The sequence below is a fragment of the Heloderma suspectum genome, chromosome 5, assembly GCF_057233095.1.
Source record: "Heloderma suspectum isolate Gila_16-S chromosome 5, 16-S_ref, whole genome shotgun sequence".
In the NCBI taxonomy this organism is placed as follows: domain Eukaryota; kingdom Metazoa; phylum Chordata; class Lepidosauria; order Squamata; family Helodermatidae; genus Heloderma; species Heloderma suspectum.
Window position 1 is genome coordinate 203,604,918 of NC_139462.1, and position 22,069 is coordinate 203,626,986.

At 43.1% G+C, this 22,069-nt stretch overlaps 1 protein-coding gene across 2 annotated transcripts in view; it reads left to right on the forward strand.

The window, feature by feature from the left end:
- Window positions 1-22,069, forward strand: part of MYO3A (myosin IIIA) — a 133,387-nt gene that overhangs the window by 38,900 nt on the left and 72,418 nt on the right. For both annotated transcript variants that reach the window (XM_084860485.1, XM_084860484.1), the window contains exons 5-8: window positions 8,267-8,343; window positions 11,285-11,430; window positions 12,545-12,610; window positions 13,773-13,928. In XM_084860485.1, coding sequence (XP_084716611.1) covers window positions 8,267-8,343; window positions 11,285-11,430; window positions 12,545-12,610; window positions 13,773-13,928 — 445 coding nt within the window. The remainder of the gene's footprint in view (window positions 1-8,266; window positions 8,344-11,284; window positions 11,431-12,544; window positions 12,611-13,772; window positions 13,929-22,069) is intronic.

Sequence of the window (22,069 nt, forward strand, 5' to 3'; positions counted from 1 at the left end):
ACATATATCTAAATACAATTTTTAAACAATCAACCAAAGACAATCCAGTTCATAGAGGTAATGTTCTCAAATGAGACAGAGAAATCCTACATTCCCATCTAAGCCAAAATACACAAACTATTTTAATGAAACCTTGCTCAAAGCCTAATCATTTTAATAATGGGCCCATTCTTAGAATTGTTGCATTACCTATGTATAGCATCATGAATGAGCAATGTCTTTTGCATGCAATCCCTTCGCTTCTGCTTTGCTCCTCCTTTTGCATAATCAGGTAAACAAATCATGAATGGATAGCTTCATCTTACATCTGAACCCTGGATTATGGTGAAGTGCACCCAAACAATCCAGGATTGGGAGCCAGCTTTAAACCAGAACTAGAGATGGGTATATCTGATAAACTCATTCTAAAGAAGAGACATTTCTCTGGAATGGGTATGGCTTGGTGGACAAAGGTTTGCTTTCATTCATGCTTCTTGAATCACATATCTTCTTTCATTTAAGTCTAAAGATGAATATTCTCCTAAATCTGAATAGGATGTGGTGTCTTTATCTTTTCATTTATTGGAAGGCATAGCTCACTTCCTTGATCTGTCCACCTCCATTTTGTTATACTTATTCCTTGTCCTCTGAGTAGATCTTATCCCCGCTTCTCAGAGGAGGAGGCTCTTAGTATAGACAATCTCTCAGACCAGGAAGAGGATTGAGCCCTGGAAGCACATATTGAGATCCCTTCTTCCTCTGATGCCCCTTCCCCAGAAAATCCCATGGACCAACTCCCTGCATTTGGGGGAGGTTACATTACCATCTTCAGACCCCAGCTCCAGAGTGGCTACTAGGGGTGGACGAAAGTCCCTTACCTGTCCTTGAAGGATGTTCGCGGTGGGGGGGAGGCGCTTCACTGCTCCCCCCGCGAAGTTCAGGCCGGGGGGGGGAGGCTTCCCGCCTCGCCCCGGCCGAAATTCAGGCCGGGGGGGAGGCTTCCCGCCTCACCCGGCCGAAATTCAGGCCGGGGAGGAGGCGCCTCGCCTCGCCCGGCCGCGAACTCGAAAGTTAAAAAAAAAAAAAAAACGCCCCTTGATAGGCTACGTGACGATTAACGTAGCCTATCACGGCTAGATCTGCAAAGTCAGCCGTGATAGGCTACGTCAATCATCACGTAGCCTATCACGGGTGACTTTAAAAAAAAAAAAGCGCGTACGCTAATGGCGGCCCCCATAGGGAGCTGCCATTCGCGTTCCTTATTTGGTCGCTGTAGTCTACGTAAAGATTTACGTAGACTACAGCGAAAATAACGGCAACGCTATAAGGGCAATGCTATAACGCGAAAATAAGGGCAACACTATAACGCGACCAAATAAGGAATGGGAATGGCGGCTCCCTATGGGGGGCCGCCATTATCCGTACGCGCTTTTTTTTTTTTAAGTCACCCGTGATAGGCTACGTGACGATTGACGTAGCCTATCACAGCTGACTTTGCAAATCTAGCCGTGATAGGCTATGTTAATCGTCACGTAGCCTATCAGGGGGCGTTTTTTCTTTTCTTTTATTGCAATGGCGGCGGCGGCAGCCAGTCGAAAGACCGGCTGCCGCTCCCGCCCCGCATGAACACCCGCCGAACCGCCGGCCGGACCCGCCGCCGGGAGGGACATTCGGCAAAGGTAAGTCCCGTCCCGGGGGGGGGTGAGGGGGCGGGGGGGTGCGGAGGATTTCTCCCCGAAACTTGTTCGGGGGGCCGAACACGTTGGCGCTCGGCCCCCCGAAGTTTCGGGGAGAAATTCTCCGCCAACCCTAGTGGCTACCACACTGCAGTTACATCCATATCATCACAGTCAAAGGCTTCTAAAGTAAGCAAGGTTCTGTTAAGTCTCATTCAGTATGAGGAAATAGCTAACAGAAGCCAGGAAACCAAAACCCTACTTAAGGCTCATTCAGAGTCTGCTAGTTGTTGCAGCAACATACACGTTCAGCTTGTCTGGCTTCCAGTCCCAACCCCACTCAAAGCTCACCCTGGCACTATGCACTTCTTTGTTCTGCTTATCCTAGACCTGATCTTGGACCTGTCTGACTAGGTTTCTGAAACTTCCCCTCTTCTGAGCTCTCCATGGTGCTACTCATTTTTATTCTGCCTATTCAAGACCTGACCTCAGCCTTGTCTGATCACACTTCAGGAACTTTGGCTTTGCAAATTCCTTAGCATGGTTCCAACTGAGCTAGACCCTTTCTTCAGCAGGTTTTTCCTGCCTGAAACAGAATATGCAGACCAATATGTTCAACTGTGTCTGCTTATCTACAGATCGCTTTTAAGTCAGATGTTTTCCAGTGTATAAACTATAGGATCTGCAACATGCCACAGGTCAGTTGTATGTCAGATGCACACCAATGTACAACCTAGCCACACAGCTTGCACTGGAAATGGGTGGGGTCATTTTTGTGGTCGCTTTATTCATACACAGTCTGCAGCCACATGGGATCACATCACGGCAAAGTGGCTCCTACATGGATCCATGGGAGAAGGGCCCTGAGTGGTTCTTCTAATCCTGATTAATCTGGCAAAACTGGCCAACTTTGGCTCTCTTCTTGTGTTTGCCCAGAAATGCTCCATCTATCTAAGATTTGCACTGTAGTTTTAATTCGTATGCCGCTGCGCTATATATATAGTTTTCCTCCAAAAATAATTTATACACATGCACATGCTGTCATTAAGCTGTTATTAGAAAACTCGCAAGTCTGCCTGGCTTTATGTTTGACTGCTTGATGAGGTGCAGAAAGGGAGGGTTGCCAAGCATGTCATGATGTCACGATCCTTTTGTAAGAGGCAAAGGCCCAAGGAAATATCATTCAGCTGATGGTGCAGACTGAAATGCCAGCTTGCTGCCAAGAGCAAAAGGTTGTTGTTGATGATGATGATACTGTTTTTTTAAAAAAACAAATCGGCCTTAAGAAAAACATGTCTTATGATTAAAATTTAAAACTTGCATTCAGTTGAATCCAAAGAAGGCCCTTGGATGCTCTCATTATTTTTGGCACTTTAGATTAAAGAAGCAGGGTGTGATTTCAACTGAGCATCTCCTGCAAATTAATTTTAGTTTTATATTTGCCCTTTTCTCTGTGAAGCAATTTATGGTAATCAATTTGGACAGTGTAGCATAATAAACAATTTCAGTCACTGTGTTTTCTTCAGCATGATAGTCCAAGTCCCTTTGCCCAACCTCAGCAAATGTAGTTAATTCAGGAGTATGATGTGTATTTTGCAATGAAGATGGAAACTTCTTCTCTCCAAATCATAAATATGAGAGCTCCTGTCTCTGTCCCTTTGCCGAATGTGAGTGAATGGAACATGATCTATGACAGTGAGGTAAAGATTGAATCTTTCTCTTCCCAAGATGGCATGAGACAGCCTTTTCTGTAGTGTTACCCATTACATGAAACTTGCTGCCATGAGAGGTTTCATTGGCCATGTTCACACAAAATGGTAAGACAGAATTCTGGAGAGTCATGGCTTATCATTTGTGAACAAGCCTACAGGTCCATGCTTCCCAATCACTCCTGCTTGGCTCCTCCCACCAGTGGGAGGAGCTTCAGGAACCAGGAACTCACCAGCAAGACAAACCTGACTCCTTTCTTGCCACTCTAAACAAGCCAGGCATTGTAAGCAAACTTCAAACTCTAGATTCAGACCCTGGCTTGTTAGGGGAGTGACAAAGCAGGAATGTCAGCGCGCTTGCTCATGAATAATAAGCCAGGATTCTCTACAATTCTAGCTTATTGTTTTGAGGAAATGTAGACATTATCTCCTCCTTTTCCAGTGTTCTGCCATTGTTTGAAAACTTATTTTTCAGCAAAGTTTTTTTTCCTCAAAATTATGTTGCTGCTGCATAGATTGGTCATGTTTAATCTATCTCTCTGGTAATATTAATTTTTGCTATTGTATTGCCACTCTTGATCTTTTGTTTTGGGGGGCGTGTGTTTTGGGGAGTTGGGTTGTCTTGTTTTTATGTTATTTTTATAACTGATGTTAACTCCTTTAGATATCGCTATGTGAAGTGGGGGAGTAGGATACAAATTATAGATGAGTGTCTGGGCATGACAGTAGCCATGCTGTTTTGCTTTGGATTACAGTCACTGTGTACTTTATGAGCCTTTCTTTTAGCTCCTGTGCTATCAAAGATACTTCACACACGTTCTTTGGCACCTTTACAGACTCAACCACATTTAACCCACTCAGTCTCAACTAGGGATGGATGAACTTACCCCAAGAGAAATTGTAATTTGCTTGTCAAGTTATGAATTCCTCCATTCTGTCTCAGATGAAAGTTGTCCATTATTCGACAATCTTGTTGTGTATATCTTATTTATTTATTTATTTATTTATTTACAACCTTTGTATACCACTCCGCATCTAAATAGATTCTGGAGCAGTGACCAACAAGAGATAAAATGAACAAGGGATAAAAAGAAGAATGAAACATGATATTAAAATTATTCTTTAAAGAACAGAGTGCCAATAAAAATGAGGCTGGTTACCAAGGAAGGCTTTCTGGGAAAGAGCTGTTTTCAGGAGGCGCTGAAAACAACCCAGTGTTGGTGCTTGCCTGACCTCCAGAGACAAGGAGTTCCATATGAAGGGGGCCACCACACTGAAGGCTCTTCTACAGGTGGACTCCAGTCCAGCCATAGGTCCATGTGGAACCACCAGGAGCATGCCCTCTGATGACCTCAGTCAATGGGCAGGCTGGTAAGGGAGAAGGTGCTCTCTCAGGTATCCTGGTCCCAAGTTGTTTAGGGCTTTGTACACTAGTACCAAAACTTTAAACCTGGCCGGATAGCGTATCGGTAATATATAAATTGTTGTGCATGTCGGTCAACAACTGTAGTATGGCATCATGCTATGCATCAGGACATCATGTATCACTGTGTTATGTTCCCTCTTCTGATTGGCTGTTTTCACATGGCTTACTGTTTACCCTACAGTTGGTATGGAGCTGGTGCAAGTGGCTGTGGCATGGGCAGCAGCTGTGGAAGAGGCATTTCTGTCTGCCAAAGCCCAGATCTCCTCCCCAGATCTACCCTGCCAGCCGCTGCTCCCCATCCAACCTGCTCCTTCTCCTTGGATTTCCATTCCAGTGCCCTCACTCTGCCACCCACCAGCACCCTGTTCTAAAGTAAATATTTCCTTACACAACAAGGAAAAGCAATATGTGCAATGCTAGAGGGCAATGGCCTCAGTTGACTAGCTGAATACAGAAAGGAAATGAAGCCATGAGTGAAACAGAAATGTTGAGCAAGGGATGGATACTAACTTATGTGGCTATTGATTCAGTTTTCAAATTCATACTTTTACACCGATTGGTTTGGAAAGCTAACTAAATGGTTGTGATATCATTCACATGATTTATTTGAACCACCCAGTGTCAAGTTTTGGCAGCAACCCTAGTCTCAATTTGTGAGGGAGATATATGCAACCAGCTGGGTTTGAGGGTGTCCATCCATTGTGAAACCAAGCGCGACCAACCATTTTATCAAAAGAAGCACAGCACATACATTTATTTTCCATCATTAATTTGTGGAATTCACTGCCAGAAGCTGTGGCAAGGGTGACTGGCTGAGGTGGCTTTGAAAGGCGATTAGACAAATTCATGGAGAATGATTCCACTGGTGGCAGTTGGCCATGGGAGCTAAATGGAACCTCTGTGTACAGATTCAGTACTCCACTGAATACTAGTGGCTGGAGTGTGGGGCTCTTGCCCTCATGCCCTGCTGGTTGGCTGTCCCAGAAGCATCTAAGTGGCCAATGTGGGAAACAGAACACTGGACAAGATGGATCATTGGCCAGACTCAGCCTAGAGCAGGGGTGTTGCATTCCATTTCAGAGAAGCTCTTGGAGGCTGTGTTCCACTGGTGGGCAGGGCCTAAAGCAAAAGGGAAGGGGATAAAAATACCAGCATATTTTAGCTTAAACCTGTTATTGCCAGCAACTCAGTCTTAGGAGAGGCATTTGAACCTTTTACAAAAACATGCACAAAAAGCCATACGATAGGGGGTGGGGCCAGGCAAAGGCAGCATGGCCCTCTGGGGAACCCTAAGGGCTGAATTTGGCCCCCAGCAGGGCCAGATGTGGCCCCTGGACTTGAGGTTCTGTACCCTGAGCTTGGGAATGCAACTGGTTTATTTCATAACTTGTTCACCTGTTTCTGATAGAGAGAGATCCAACACCGAATATTGAAATTTAATCCCAAATTATCTTTATGTTCACGTTATCCTTTGGCTAAGTCAGAATGAAGGTCAGTGCATTTATCACACTGTGTTCCAGAGGAACCCTGTGGGTCCCTGAAAACATATCAGGCCTTCCTCAGTTAGGAGACTGGGAATGACAGACAAGATTGCCTGAAAAAGAACTTGCCCATTCTTACTGATCTCTCGCTGCAGTGTGCAGCTGCAGGAAAGCATTGGATGTGTTCTAGGGTGCACCAACAGTTCAGGCAGGGGGACTATACAGGGTTGGTTTGCTGTTTGCTTTTAAGTCCTCAGTGTTATTGGTGGTGTTCTTTAAAATGCGAGACCCTTTGGAATGATGTTTTTTAACTGAAAGGCAAGATTTTTTTAAAAAAAAATTAGAGAGCAGTCCAGTGGACCACAAGCCCAAATGACAGAAGCCTTAAAGATTGGTGGCACCTGATCATCCAAATCCCTGCTGGGAGGTTGATGGAGGGATGACAGAGGCTTTATTTTGCCTCTCCATCCTCTCTAAAACCATTTTTCATTAGAAGGACCTCAGAGCCCATCTGCTTTACTCTATGCTGGGGACAGGGATGGGGCCTGAGAGGCCGCTGGACTGAGTGGATACACAGCGTCTCCCCTCCTCACTCACTGGCACACTCCTGACATGCCCATTTCCTCCCTTCCAAAGGTCAGAGTTCCAGCCTCAAGAGAGGGGGCCACCACGGAGCTTTCTGCGGCAGCTGGAAAGGACGTGGGTAGTGGCAGGAGGGTTCTGAGGTCAGAGCTCTGCTGCATCCTGTGGTCCTTAGGATGCTGTCTAGGGGCCATTGGATTATTCTGTTAATAAATAAAACACTGAAATCTAGTAGACCTCTGTGAACCGACCATGCTCCATATAATGTGCAAGGGGGATATTTACCACCCTACATGGCAGGGTATGGCTGGCCGAGAGCTGCAAAAATACTACTAAGCTTTTGGAGGAGAAATACCATGTTGGAACATAATTATGAAAATAATGAGAAGTGAATAATGAGAATACCCACCAAATGGAACTCCATAAACATAAATGTCACACTGGTGCCCCCCAGTCTTCTGCAACTTGGGGTAGGGATGGGCGGGGGTTCCTTAGCAGAGAAATCAGTGTGATAAGAATTCCCTGAAAATCAAAGCTTTGAAAAGCATTGATGCAGGTGGCAATGTAAGTTTTAGTAACAGTGTGCATTCCCTGTAAATGAGCTTTCTGTGATGTACATGTTTAGCTGTGCTTCAATTAGTCATCACCATCCTAGCACAAAGGTGGAACATTGCACTACAACAGCAGTCCATGCTCAAGACATGCATGTCATGTGCTTTTTTAAAAAAAATTGCCATTGATCATACTTTTAACAGAAGGGTGCATATAAATCAGATATTTTCTGAGGCTGAAATCAAGTTCATAAATCAGAGATTTTTATTTATTTATTTATTCATTCATTTCATTTCTATACCGCCCAATAGCCGAAGCTCTCTGGGCGGTTCACAAAATTAAAACCAAACAACACACAATAAAACAATTTAAAATATATAGAACAGAACATTTTTTTCCTAGTGTCGGTACTGTGCCCTTAAAAAGAGTACTGCTAATGTAGTCCTTAAAATAAAATAAAAACGCACATCGTGCCTTAAATAAAATGGTAGTTTGATTCTCTCAAATGCTCATTGTGGTTTCCTTCTGCTGCTAAGAAAAGGATACAGGAATACTGTAATCATCCATCCAAACAATGTACAGTCGGGTTGCTTGTAAAAACCCTAATTTAGAACTAAAGTCAAGCCCCTTTCAAGCCACTAGCAGTGGAGGAAGTGCAAAATGTGCAAGAAATATTTACCAGCCTACATGGCGAGGTATTGCTGGCAGGCTGGCAAAGAGCTGTAAAAATGCTACTAAGCTTTTGAAGGAGAAATGCCATGCTGGAACATAATTATGAGAACGGTAAGAAGTGATACCCTCCGGATGGAACTCCTTAAAGCAAAAATGTCACCCTGGTGTCAATTTGCCTGTTTCTTTTAGGTGTATCAGCTCAGCTGACCAACAGTCGTCTCCGTCGGAATACATCAGTAGGGACTCCCTTTTGGATGGCTCCTGAGGTTAGATGGGATTTTATTCATTCTTAGTTTTGGATCTTGTCTATTTGTGCTTCTCTCCTTCTCCTTCATCACCTTTTTAATCCTTAAATAGAAATAGATCCATCACCTTTTAATTCCTTAAATAGAAATATCTATCGAGGTTTCTAGTTCTCTCTACCTGCATGTTACATCCTTTGGAGAAAAATCCTTTACGTTTTGATCAGTGCTAGGTTCTTAAAATGAAATATAGTCAAGATGATATTTTCCCATTATTTATTTGGGTACAATATAATGCCTATCTTGCACTGAAGGTACCTCGTTCCTCTATACAGAAAAATGTCAGCTGTTATATGCTTTGTGACCTGAATGCTTATAACAACAACAAAATCCATTGTCTTTAGGTCTATTGCAGAAAGCTAATACTGTCCAGCTATTAGGTACATGACACATACTTATTTACTTGTTCAGGTAAATACTTATTTACCTGATCATTTACCTATTCAGATGACTTTTGTTCATGTCATCTTCTTCCCCATGTAAACTTCCCTAAGGAAAACCTAAATAAGACTGGGCAAAGTGTGTTCTGTCCCTGCCCCTACATCCAATCCCCCAAACCAAACATGCAGTTAAATATCTCACAGGATTTTATAAAAGGATACAGATGGTGGAATGTGTAGTCAAAGAGACATCTAACCAACAGTGTGTTAATTTGTTGCTTATTCCCTGCTAGGGAGTGTGGGACTATTAAGTCAGGAAGAGACACAGACACCTCAAATGAGCATCTTCAGTGTGCATGTGCAGGGATGTATGAGAAATTCATTTCAGTTTGTTTTTGACCAGGATTTAGCCAGTTCACACCCTCTAGACTGGACACGGACCCGAACGCAATCTGCGTTTGAAGTCCGTACATTTCCGAGCTTGCAATACGATTTGCATACCTCCAAAAGTTTGTTCAGTGGCATGCGTACATTTGAAAAATGTGCATAAAAAAATTCATACTTTTGAAAAATGCACACCAATATGCTTTAATAAATGGGAGGCAAATGTGCAGATTTCAAAGATGCGCACAATTGAGTCATACATTTAGAAAAATATGCACGAAAATACACATGGATTTTCATGCAAAAATGACAAAATATTCTGCTTTGAAATGTTCATAAATGCTGAAGTGGACAGGACAGCCCCTGCCACATGGTTTTCTGTGTATATCAGAGCCCTACAGAGCATTGGATGGATGCATTTCTATGTAACATAAATTATGCATTCTCAAGCTTGATATAGAAAACTATATTTTGCTTAGACAATTTCTTAACTATTTCCACTCTTCAACTGGTATCATTCGAATGAGAAACCTGGGTACACTGAGGGCCTTGTAATAATAATGCTTCTCAGGGGACTGAGCTGTCCTATGGATCTCATGATGTTGTTTACAAAAGATTTGCTGTTCTGAAGATGTCTGTACAATGTAACACACCAAGCCTAATGCAGTCCTCCACCATGTATTGTGGCCTGGTGGGTACTTGACAACCCCACTGTTTTTGCGGTGCCAGGCAGGCAGCAAAAAGAGCCCCTGGTGTATTTGGCTTGGTGGGTCTCAAGTTGTGCATGCGTAGTTTAGAATGAGGACCAGGAAGTCAGTCTAGACCAGGGGTGTAAAACCTCAGGCCTGGGGCCCCAGTGCAGGCCTCCTGGAGTCCCCAAATGGCTGTCTCCTTTCCACCGGTAGTGAAACTGAGAGACCTCAAACCACAACTCTGTACTGCAGTAATATGTGGAGGGTGGGAGGGAAGTACTGATCGTTTGGAAGTTTCCTAGCTTTTGTGCCATTTTTCCCCATTCTGAAAGGATGAAATGCCTCTACTAAGGCTTAATTACTGGCATTAAGATCTTTACACCAAAATTTGCTGGTATTTTTGCCCCCACCCCTTTTACTTTCAGTCCTGCCCACCATGGGAATGCAGCCCACAAGAGTTTCCCCAAAATGTAATTCATCCCTCAGTTTGAAAGAGGTTCCATACCCCTGGTCTAGACAGCTCATTAATCCACCCAGGCAAATACAGTATCCCATTTCTGGAATGAACCGGCTGGGGCCCTCATCCTTGAAATCTTACAAAGAAGCCATGTTACCACTCTTAAGTCTGTGAAATCAGCACCTTGCCCTAATCCAGTCTAGAAGGAAGATATTTGAATTCCTTTTAGATGCTTAGGCAGACACTTTGTTGCCGTGGCAATAGCTGTGGAAACATGGATAAGTTCTTTCATTCACCCTCCATGTATTACTGCAGTATCGAGTTGTCGTTTGAAGTGTCTCAGTCTCACTGCTGCGGTTTTTTCTGCAGGACGGCTCTCATTCTCAGGCAGCATGGAAGATCGAAGCACAGTTTAAATTGAATATTTACCTTTCTGAATATTTCCACTTCACACATCATAGCATATAACAGTTGTTCTGATTGCTGCACCAGAGAAGTTGAAGAACAGTTTCAGATGTACACAGCAGGGTTGTAAATAGAGATGGAGAGATCCATTTCCAGTCCATGTCTATTTCGCATGTTTCATTCATAACTTCATTCTGTCCCATATCTATATCAATCTATGATTATTATTTTTAAAGCGCATGAAGATTTGTTTTCATGTAGTATACATTTTTGTATGCTTTCTGGTTGAAAATATGTATGTTTGTACACACTTCATCCTAAAATAATACATTTTTGTATGCATTTTATCCTAAAATATGCATTTGGGTATGTTTTTTCATCTGAGAACTGTCTCTCAAAATTCAAGGAGGGGTGAAAACAAAAGAATAGCTGTGTTCCAATCCACATCTTAGTCTGGGAAGTGCAAATGAGGTTGGTTTGCTTAGTAATACAGACCAAACGAAATCCTCAAGCATCCCTAGTTACAAAATTCCTGTCTAGCAGAACTGCTAATCTCATATGCTTGTTGTTCATTTTTATCTTCACAGGTGATTGCATGTGAGCAACAGTTGGACAGTTCTTATGATGCCAGATGTGATGCATGGTCTCTGGGTATCACTGCCATAGAATTAGGTGATGGAGATCCACCTTTGGCTGATTTGCATCCTATGAGAGCTCTGTTCAAAATACCGAGGTACTGTCTCAATGAATTATTTCCCTTAGGGTGACACAGAATTGGAAACTGGCAAAAATAAACCTTAGGATGTTTCTGTGATAAATAACTGGTTCTACCTAAACATATTGGGCCTGTATAATACCGTGTACAAATTTCGCTCTAGGTTGTTAAAAGACCTGAATAGAATTGAAGACTATTAGGGAGCAATCCTATTGGGATAGTCAGCCGGCTCTGAACTCAGAGATGACCAACTATCCAATGCAGGGTGGGCAGAGCATGGAGGGGAACTTTTCCTCCGCGTTCCAGCTGCCCTGCATTAGTGACTAGGCCGATTTCAGGTGCCTAGCTGGAGTGGTTTGGAGTGGGGGAGGGCCAGCCAGTCAACACATAGGAAGCGTCATAACAACACTTCCGCTGTCCCCTCCCCTCCCCACCCGCAAGAACACCCCCTTTCCTCCCGCTCTGCACTGGTCTTCCAAGCATGGAGACAGGGACGATCTGCACCACCTTCGAGGCGGTGTGGGTGAAGGCAGGGAGGAGGTTTTCTGGGAACTGACCTCGGAGCACTGACTTCGAGGTCTGTTCCCCAAATCCAAAAAATCCTATGGCCGTCTAGCCGTTGCCTAGTGGCCATAGGATTACGCCCTTAGAGAATGAAGATCTCTTTATTGGTCAAACGATAGACCAATAGGCAGGTCAGATTATGATCCTGGGGGAATTAGAAGTAAATATATTTTTCTCTAACCCTGACAATGTTAAGAAATCTCAGGAATTGTAAAGCCTACTGCTTTTAGGACTGCACGGAACTTGTCATGATACCTAAATAATGATGAATAAGTCATTAGTCATATCATTTTGTTGGGATGCTGGAAAACTACAACACTTCTTGCTTTATTTGGTAGAGATTTTTAACTCCTCTTTTTCTTTAGCCTTGTAACATTAAGACAATCAGTGGTGCATTATACTTTTCCAAATAATGCTCCTTTTAAACTAGAGGAAATCAAAATTTTAATGACTCTTCCATAAACTCATTACTCAGCTTGACTTCTCTCACTCTTTTTTGTTAAAAAAAAATACTGTTGAGCCTATTGTCATTCTGTGTGTTAACCTATTTTAATGCCATTTTCTGCAGGAACCCACCACCAACACTACGTCAGCCAGAGATCTGGTCATCTGAATTCAATGACTTTATCAGCAAGTGAGTGACAATCAAGCCATTAAAAAAGAAATCAATGTCTAAATGCACACCATGCAGTTAAAAATAATGTCACCTTATTTATTCAGACAGAATCCAATGTTCAGATAAACAGAACTATTGTTTACACTAAGTTACAAAGGATCTGTTATACAGAGAATACAGAGCAAGTTTCACTATCTGGAGATTATGAATAAAAAATATTTCTATAAGCCATTTTATTTTTATTTTTAGTTAATACATTTATATTCCACCTTTCTTCAACCATGGAACACAATGTGGCATAAATGGGGCTCTAAGGCAGTCTCCCATTAAAACACTTACCATACCCAGACCTGCTTAGTTTCAGCAACATGGCTGCATCATGTACTCTCATACTATGCCCCTGTTTTCACTCTGGCTTTGATCCTCACTAGGCTTCCACTAATATAAGGGCTCCTTTCATTCACAGATGGGCCCAAGGTTAGTAGAGGATCCTGCAAGCAGAAGGGGAGGGGGAAGCAATTTTCACCTATTCCCCCTCTCCCTACAGCCTTTCCTACCCTTCCAGGGGGTCCCCATCCATTTGGAGCAGATTTGGGGGGGGGGGCTCAAGGGACTGCATGGGGAAGGGGAAATCAATTAAAGTCACCTCTCTACCATTGGCAGGAATGTCCCCTGAGAGGACCTCCACGCCGGGGACATTCCCGACAGCAAGAGCAAGCTGAGGCTCTCAGATTATATGTGAGAGTACATAATACTCATTAGTGATGTAACAGCAGTCCCAACATGAACAGGGGCAAAGTTATGGTCCATTGGCTACAGAAGCTGTGTTCCCTTCAGAATTAGTGGGTCATGCCTCTTCTTTTAGGACTGGGAAGGTACAGGTCCACTCCCAGAGACTGCCAGCCACTTGGTCCAATGAGTGTATGAAGAGGAGTGAGGGACTGGTAATTCATGTGATTACACTGCCATATTATTCTTGCTCTAGATCCTCCCATGGTTATCTGAAATTCCTTGCATCTTTGTATAGATGAAATATATGCACTGTGGAGATAATGTCGAGGTGGTGAAAATAGTGCTGTATAGTTCTCGCATGCCAGGCTTCTTTTCCTGTCCCCTGCCACCACCTCTTTTGTATTACATAAATGTATTTCTGAAAAGTTGTTATTTTCTGCCAGTCCAGGTGTTTGACCAAAGATTATGAGAAACGGCCGACAGTGTCTCACCTGCTCCAGCATGATTTTGTGAAGCAGGTGGAGGGCAAGGAGAACGTTCTCCAGATGAAGCTGATGGAATTCATTGATGTTCACCAGCAAATGGGAGTCACGGAGAAAGCAAGGTACTTTTTGGTCCGCAGGTAGCAAAATGAGTTTTAAAGGCCATTTCATGTTTGTGAATGTGACCCATTTAAGTAGCTAGTATCTCTGTAAACCACTTTCTCAACTCAGCAGCCTCCAGATGTGTTGGAATACAGTTTGGTTTGTCCCAAACTTTCAACGCATGAGGGAAAGGCCTCTGGAGTTCCCTATTCTGTTGTGTACTTGAAGTGTTACCATCAGTTTAATGCTACAGCGGCTCTTCAATATGAATAACTGGCAAAACCAGGCCCTTATTTTGCAGGTGACAGAAACGTATTGGCAGAAATAGCATGACTGACAGAGGAGGGTATTTTCATTTTTGTTCCAAGGGTATTTAGCAATGTAATCTATGCATCATGAAGCATTCAGTGTCATGTATCCTTTGTATGAAATTACCAAGAGTGTTTTGGCTCGGTGTCAGGTTTTCTGGAACAACTTCATCAAAGTGATGTACTGAATGTGAAATTTAGCCGTTGATGAGTATTGATGTATTTGTATCTGCTCTGCTTCAAGGTAAGAAATAATAGAATTGCGTTTTTTGTTTTTAAAAAAATGGAACATAGAACATAAAAAGCGTTCTTTTTTTGACACTATCAGTTGTTAGTGTCACTTATTTCTCCATATCAAATGAGCTGCACAGAGAAATCTTATTAAAATCTGCCACATTTCTTCTTATTGATACTTATGACAGATTAATGTGTTCTTTTGTTTTGCTTTTTGCAACCCTCTAGTGAGATCTAGGGATTTATTTTGCTCTTTTTAGAGTCTGACATAAGGATGCATTGCCCAGAAATGAAAACACCTTTCCTTTCCAGCATTTTAGAAGGGCTCTTCCCCATCCTTAAAGACCAGGAAGTGACTAGTATTTGTAGGAATATTAGGTCAAATGGCCAGGAGCAAATCCAATGCATGGCACTAATGAAAGGGCCTGAAGCTCATAGCCAAGAAGTCAAACTAGACACATGCGTTGATGGCAGCAGTAAACCTAAATGCCTTCCCAAATGACCTCTTCTTCAAGCAATAACAAGCATATTGCTACTTTTTTGTTAGAGGGAATTCTGATGCCCCTCTTTCCTCAAGGTTGCACAGGTGTCTCATTTTCCCAGCCCACAGTTACTGGTAAAATGTGACCTCTCCTTTCATTAGATATCGCCTGTGACAACACTGGGGACAAGCAAAATCATCTTCTCTCTCCAACTGGAACGCATGAAGCTTACTTGTCCACAGTCAATCAGACCACTGGCTCAATACTGTCCATCTAATGCTTGACTCCAGGGTCTCAGAGGGTCTTTTCTGGCCTTACATGGAGATGCCAAGGATTGAACCTAGGACCTTTGGCATGCAAATCATGTGCCATACCACATGCCCCCTCCTCAAAGCTACAGCCTCTGCAACAGGGCTCGAAGGATGCTAGTGGCATCTTTCTGTGCCACTAGCAACAATCCTGACTCACTAACCAACAAGCTAGGCACATAGCAATAGACTTCCTTCAGTTGGGGCACTTTTACACTCTGTCATGTACCAGGGCCCCGAACCCTCATCTTCAGAGGATTCTGACCCCTTGTCCTCAGAAGAAGAGGCTCCAGAGTTAATGGTTCAGCAAGAGGACTCAGCCATGGAAAGGTGTCATGAGATTTCGAACTCCCTGGGACCCAGTTCTCTAGAAAGACCCAAGGGCCAGCTCCCCTGCATCCAGAGGAAGTCACATTACCATCCTCAGACTCTGAGGGCTTAGGCCATGAGGAAACTAGCATGCTGCATCCACTCGCATGTTGTCTTAGCCTGAGATTGCTAAAATAGGCTCTGCCCTTTCAAGAGACAAAGCTTCAGTCAGTATGGAGGAGGGGGCAAGTAGCCCGAATTCAGCCAAACTCTTATTTAAGGCTTAGCCTTGCTCTGCTCCTTGCTGGAGTGACATACAGACAACCCTATCTGGATTCCACCTGGAGCTTTCCCTGGTGCTGACCTGTTCCTGTCTGGCTTCCATGTGAAACTTGACCTATTCAGACTTCTTTTCAAGATTGGATTGTAGCAGAACCTTGTCTACAGTACAAGGCATCAAAAGAGCCCACAGCATAAAACTCACAGATTCAGCACCACCTCCTGGCATATCTGGGCAGCCGCCAGGCCTGCCACTGTTGGTGATGCCTGCCAAGCCTTCCACACTGAGCTCCCAGTGGCTGCAGTCATCGCCACAAAATGCAGTATCCTGGAAGTACCATTGCTTTGTGGCATTGTGGATCAAAAAAAAAAAAAGGCAGCCAACATGGTTTTTGTGGCAACTGGCCAGATAATTTTTATGGAACTTCCGGAGCATTGCATTTTGAGAAAACCTAAGATGGCAGCTACAACTTTGGCCACTAGGGACCCATCAGATCCACCCTGCCAAGGGCCCCCATGGTCCTGGAACTAGCACTGCACACACATGGACCTTTTGCTCTGTACCCTTTACCTCTTCAGCATTTCACTGCCCATATCCTTTCATTTAAAAAATAATAAAATAAGAAGAGGACTCATGAACAGGAACATTCCCTTGCAGCAAGATTAACCTTTACTAACATATATCATTCTGGTAGACCTGGAATATATGGAACTATGTAAAGCAAGACCTACCCTCAAACTCTTGACGTTCCTGCACAGACTAGATTTCACTGGATATTGCACATTTTGAGGACTATGCTGAAAACCATAGGGGCTAAAACTTGCATTTCCTCCTGTGTAATTCTGAGGATGTTAACTTCTTGCTGCCCAATATCCAGTTTAACACTGATGTGGAACTGCAGCATTAACTCCTGCCCTCAAGAGATGCTTAGTGTCCTATGTTTGCTCCCTGAGTGGCAGTGCCTAGTGTGCTCCCATCACCCCAAGATTATCCATATGGAATAGAGCTGCATTTTACTCTTCCCCTAGTATTTGATTTGAGGCCATAATCCTCCATAGGATATTTGTGAATTACCTTCACACCAGTGTTCAGACGGTTCTCACCATAATGAACCCAGTCTTTTGATGCCCGCAGTGTATTGCAAGAGGCTACTGTGTGCTTTACAACATTCTTTCTCCTCCACTTCCTCCACAGCTCACCCATATAAAACAGTTTTGCCTGTCCTAATATGCTCCAGTGCATAGCAATTAGATGACTCGAAGTGACACTCAAGCAGTGAGGTTATCCCATCAAGCATTATCTGGGAAGATCAGCTTGTCTTCTGTTGCCTCGTCTGTCCATTTGTGTTTGCCAATCCAGGAAGAATTGTAGTGATGCTTGTGGCTTTTGTAGCTGATCCAGACAAATCTTACTACAAATATTTTTCACACACACACAGACACACACACACACACACACACACCAACCCTACAGGCATTTGGACAGAATGCACAGGACAACCTTTGGCAATGATAAAAAGTGTAGAAAGCATGCCATTCAATGACATGTTAAATGAACTGGGAGTGACTGATGCGTATTGAGAAAAGACATTTGGAGAGAGAACTAGGTGATTTTCAAACCCTTTGAAGATCCAGACCAGCACAGACATCATGCTTAACCATGGTTAGCGTTAGCCATGGGTTGCTGCTTTAAGCCAGTTTAAGATCCCAAATGTTCAGTGAAACCATGGCTTCTATTTATTTATTTCATTTCATTTCCATGCTGCCCAATAGCTGAAGCTCTCTGGGCAGTTTACAGCAATTATTGACATGACCCTGTGCCCAGTAGGGCTGCATAGGGCAAACCCACCAAGGACTGCTTGTCATCCTGCAAGCAGAGAGGCTGGAGAGGCAGGGAAACTGTCTGTACCATGGTTTTTTAAGTACAGGTGTGAATAAACCCAGGCCCATGCAGAGGTTTCTCTACGAGCCTCCTAATCTTGCACACTCAGTCAGATCCCCCTTAAAATACAAAAATATACAAAATTGGTAGTAATTGCTTTTCATAATTCTCCTTAATAGTTGATGCTTCCATTTTTGCTAGACATTTGGAGCTATTTTCATTTACCTTAAACCCAGTAGCATATAGTACAGCAGAACTCATATGCTACGGTAGGTAGGTGCTTATGTGGGCAGTCAGTTCAATAGATACAAAACAAACATATCCTTAGGAAATTGGACAACTTGGAATACAGAACAGAGCAGAAGATATGTCTAAGGTCTCTTTTTCCCTTGGAGGTGGGGTTCAGACTTGCATTAGTTATGGGGTTCTAAGTGACAAAAATCTGTTTCCAAAGCTGTTTCCAGAGCTATTTGGAAACAGCCCGCAAACCAGTCTCTGTTGACCTAAAATGTGTTGTCCTAGGACAAAGAATCAGAAAAACAAGAACTTACTTTATAGCAGCAGAATATAACTCCAAGTCAACATCTTGGAGTCTAACAACTTCTGGAGGGCTACAGGTTGCCCACCCCTGGACTAAAAGAAAACTCCTGCACCTTCACCTGCTGGTGAGGCATACCTCTACCTGAGGAACCAGAAATGGGGTTTCTAGACTCCAGCTAACCTTACAGAGCAATAGGGCAAGGGGGGTTGTCAGAAGCTGGATCCTTTTTCCTTTCTTGTATCTCACTATGGAATCCATAGTAAGTGCTCAGAGACTGTAGTTTGTACTATAACTAATTAAAGCCAGTGACATAAAACATCAAACCTTGGGCTGGGTGGGTAGGTAGGACTTCTTTATTATTGCGATTATCAGGTCATTTGACATCAAGCTGCCTCTCCTTATTTTTACTAAGTATTTATAACCTGCTTTTCAGAGCTACAACCTCACAAAGTGACATACCTCAAAGAAATGATACGTATACAATAACTATGTAGGCACACCTGAAAGGAGTATGTATTACTAAAGAATGATGCTGTAGTTAAAGGCAACTGTGAAGAGAGAGGCCATCAAGATTGCTTAAATGTCTGTTTGACAGAGCAAGGTGTAAGTCCTTGTCTCTGATGACACCATCCTTTAGTAGGGAGAAATGGTCAAAGGAACATGGGATTGTTCCTAACCTCAGGCAGAGATGTGACACAAGGTCAGAGACAAAATGAGGGGCAGGTTTCTGGAGACCACAAGTTTTGGCTTGGCTACCTTGGCCAATGCACTAGGGTTGGCCTGATGAGAGTCAACAGGAAGGGGAAAAACTAGAACCCAGAGGAGTCCTAGCTGGTCTCCTATCTTCATTGGGAGTAGAGGCAGCTGGGGCACCAGATAGAAAGGCTGTCTATAGAGGTGGCTGAAGAAAGGGGAAAGGTTTGGGAAACAGCATTTACTCCCTCCCCAGTTGCCTCCAGGGGCCTGATAAGGCAAAAAGAAGCCCAGAATCCTCATTGCGTGATATAAATGGCATGAGTGAACATAAATGCAATATTGTGCCGAATTTCTATAGTGATGTGTGGTCTTCTGAATTAAGTATGGAATCCAGAGGTTACATATTGATCCTTAGAGAATGTGTATGCAGATTTAGAATGATAGATGCAGAGGGCTTGAAGACACCTGAAAATCATCTGGTTAGGTTGCTGCACCAAGCCCAGATCCTCCATAGCCAGTCCCAAATTTCTCAGGACAAATGAATGCATTTTGTGTTAACAAACCAGATAAAAACATAAGAACAGCCATGCTGGACCAGAGTCCATCTAGTCTGGCATTCTGTTCGCACAGTGGCCAACCAGCTGCCCACAGGAAACCCACAAGTAGGACATGGGTGCAACAGCACCCTCCCACCCATGTTCTCCAGCAAATGCTGTACATCGGCATACTGCCTCTGATACTGGAGGTGCCATAGGGCCATCAGGACTGGTAGCCATTGATAGCTTTATCCTCCATGAATTTGTCCAAAACCCTTTTAAAGCCATCCAAAGTGGTGGCCATCACTACATCTTGTGGAGGTTTAACTGTGCTCTCGGGTAACATGGAATGGGGAACTTCCAGGTTCATCAGTCAAATGGAACCGGTGGAGGTGGGGATGTAGAAACATAGAAAATGGCCTAGTACCAGGTAAAACTATTGGTCCATCTATCCCAGTGTTGTCTCTTCTGACTGGAAGTTGCTCTCTGGTGCCTCCACCAGAGATCATTTCATCTGTAGAGGCCAGGGATTAAACCTGGAACCTTCTGGTTCCTCCTCCTAAGCAACATCAAATTTCTTCCTAACCCTGTGCAGGAAAGCAAAACCCACCCACCAGTTTTCTGCCAGATGAAATTGTTCTTAGTACTCTGTCACAGATCTACCTGAACAAAACAAATTGTTTTCAAGTTGTATAGTCCTCCCTATGATGCTTCAGTGTTGGATAGTTCACTTTTTGCTTATTCTTTTTAAGTGTTTATGCTTGAAATTGCCTTTCAAAATGAAATAATTATTGATAGTGCTCTTAAAAGTTTGATGTATGAGAAATGTTCACAAACAAGGTCACCTTTGGTATGCTTTGATAGGGATGGCTGAGAAATTCATTAGGTTCATATTTTTATGCGATAATAGCCAATGCACGCTTCCTGAATGCAGTTTGTGGCTGGAAATCCAGACATTTCTGAGGGTGCAATGTGTTTTGCAAAAAAAAAAGTTCAGAAACATGCACATTTGAAAAATGTTCACAGAAAAATGCCTTTCAAAAATGTGCACAAAGACACACATGCACAAAAATTCATACATTTGAAAAATGCAAACAAAACTACATACAAATTTATCTATGTAGGGGGAAAATACAATCTGATGAGGAACCAGGGTGGAATGAGCCTAGTGGTAGAAAAATTACATCAAACAAGATCAAACTTGACAGATTCAGCCATCCCTAGGTTTTCACCATTTCAGTCACAGAATAGAAAAGCATCTTTATAGGTACATAGATGCATCGTGGCAATGGGTTCTTGCAAATCTTAAGAGATGGTACTGGTACTAATTGGGCTCCCTCAGACTGCCATGGCTAGTAGGTCATGGGAGAAGCATGGAATATTTTTGCTGATGCTGAGTGATAATACACCAGTTTCTACCCTTGTCAAGTGTCACAGTAGGAGTTCTTTGCCAAAAACTGCACCCACAACTCTGTTTACATAGTGTGGCATTACTTTCCATGCTCCTGGACCACTCAGAATTATGGCCTTTTTAAAAAATCTTTATTTTAATCTCCAAGGTATACTTTTATCTTTTTGCTTATTTGTTCTTTCATTAATAGAATGTAATAAATAATAAATAATAATATCAAATAGCAGTTGCTTAGCTGACCTAGCAATTTTCCCTGTCAGATGAACTATTCTAATTACCTTACAAATGGCTACAAATTGCCAGGGAGTTGGCATTTTCGATGCTATTTTGAGAGCCATCGAAGATCACTTTTGTGCATTTCGAACAATTGGACCAAAAGCGCTCCAGTGACCTCTATTTGCTTTGACTGAAAGACAGGGATGGGGTAGGCAGCCGGGGGCGGGGAGAAAATGAGCAGAAACAATAACTGTCTTGAGCCATTCTGTTGTCAATGCCACCTTGAAGAAGCAGCCTGTCACGTTCTTGAAACTGCCTGTGGAACTGAATATCTGTAACAAATACGAAGAATAATAATTTCACTGATTGAAATGGGAGCAGTGGGGAAGTGCTTTGTTTACAGTGCCCATGAGCACGATGGTAAGAGAAAACACATCTACTAACATCAGATGAGAGAATTATTTTTACGAACGCTTTGGGGGCTAAAGACATGATGCACCCACTTGAGGGGGTCTGTGCCCTTTAACTTCGAAGCAGGCAAAATATCTTGGTGTTCTCGTATCTCTCTCTTCTATATGCGTTGCATGGTGAAGAATATTAGGTGATTTATTTTCAAGCTATCCATAAAACAATCAACATACAGACTTGGCAGATTTCCCTCTAGAAGTGCGTGTGTGGGTGTACATATACATACATGAGAAACTGTCAGGTTTCCTGATCTCCTCAGCGTACACTCTCAGGCAATCTGACACCGGACACCCAAATCAGTGAGATTTCTTTATTGCAGGGAATCCCACGGCCAAAGCTTAATGGTTACACTCTTCAGAAATCATATAGCTGATGGTCAGTAGCTATAGGCTCTATGTAATTCCAGAACAGTCCAAAGCTAAGCACTACTACCATGACTGAGATCCTCATCAACATGGTTTCCCTGTTGCCATTCTCCATGGTTCTGAACA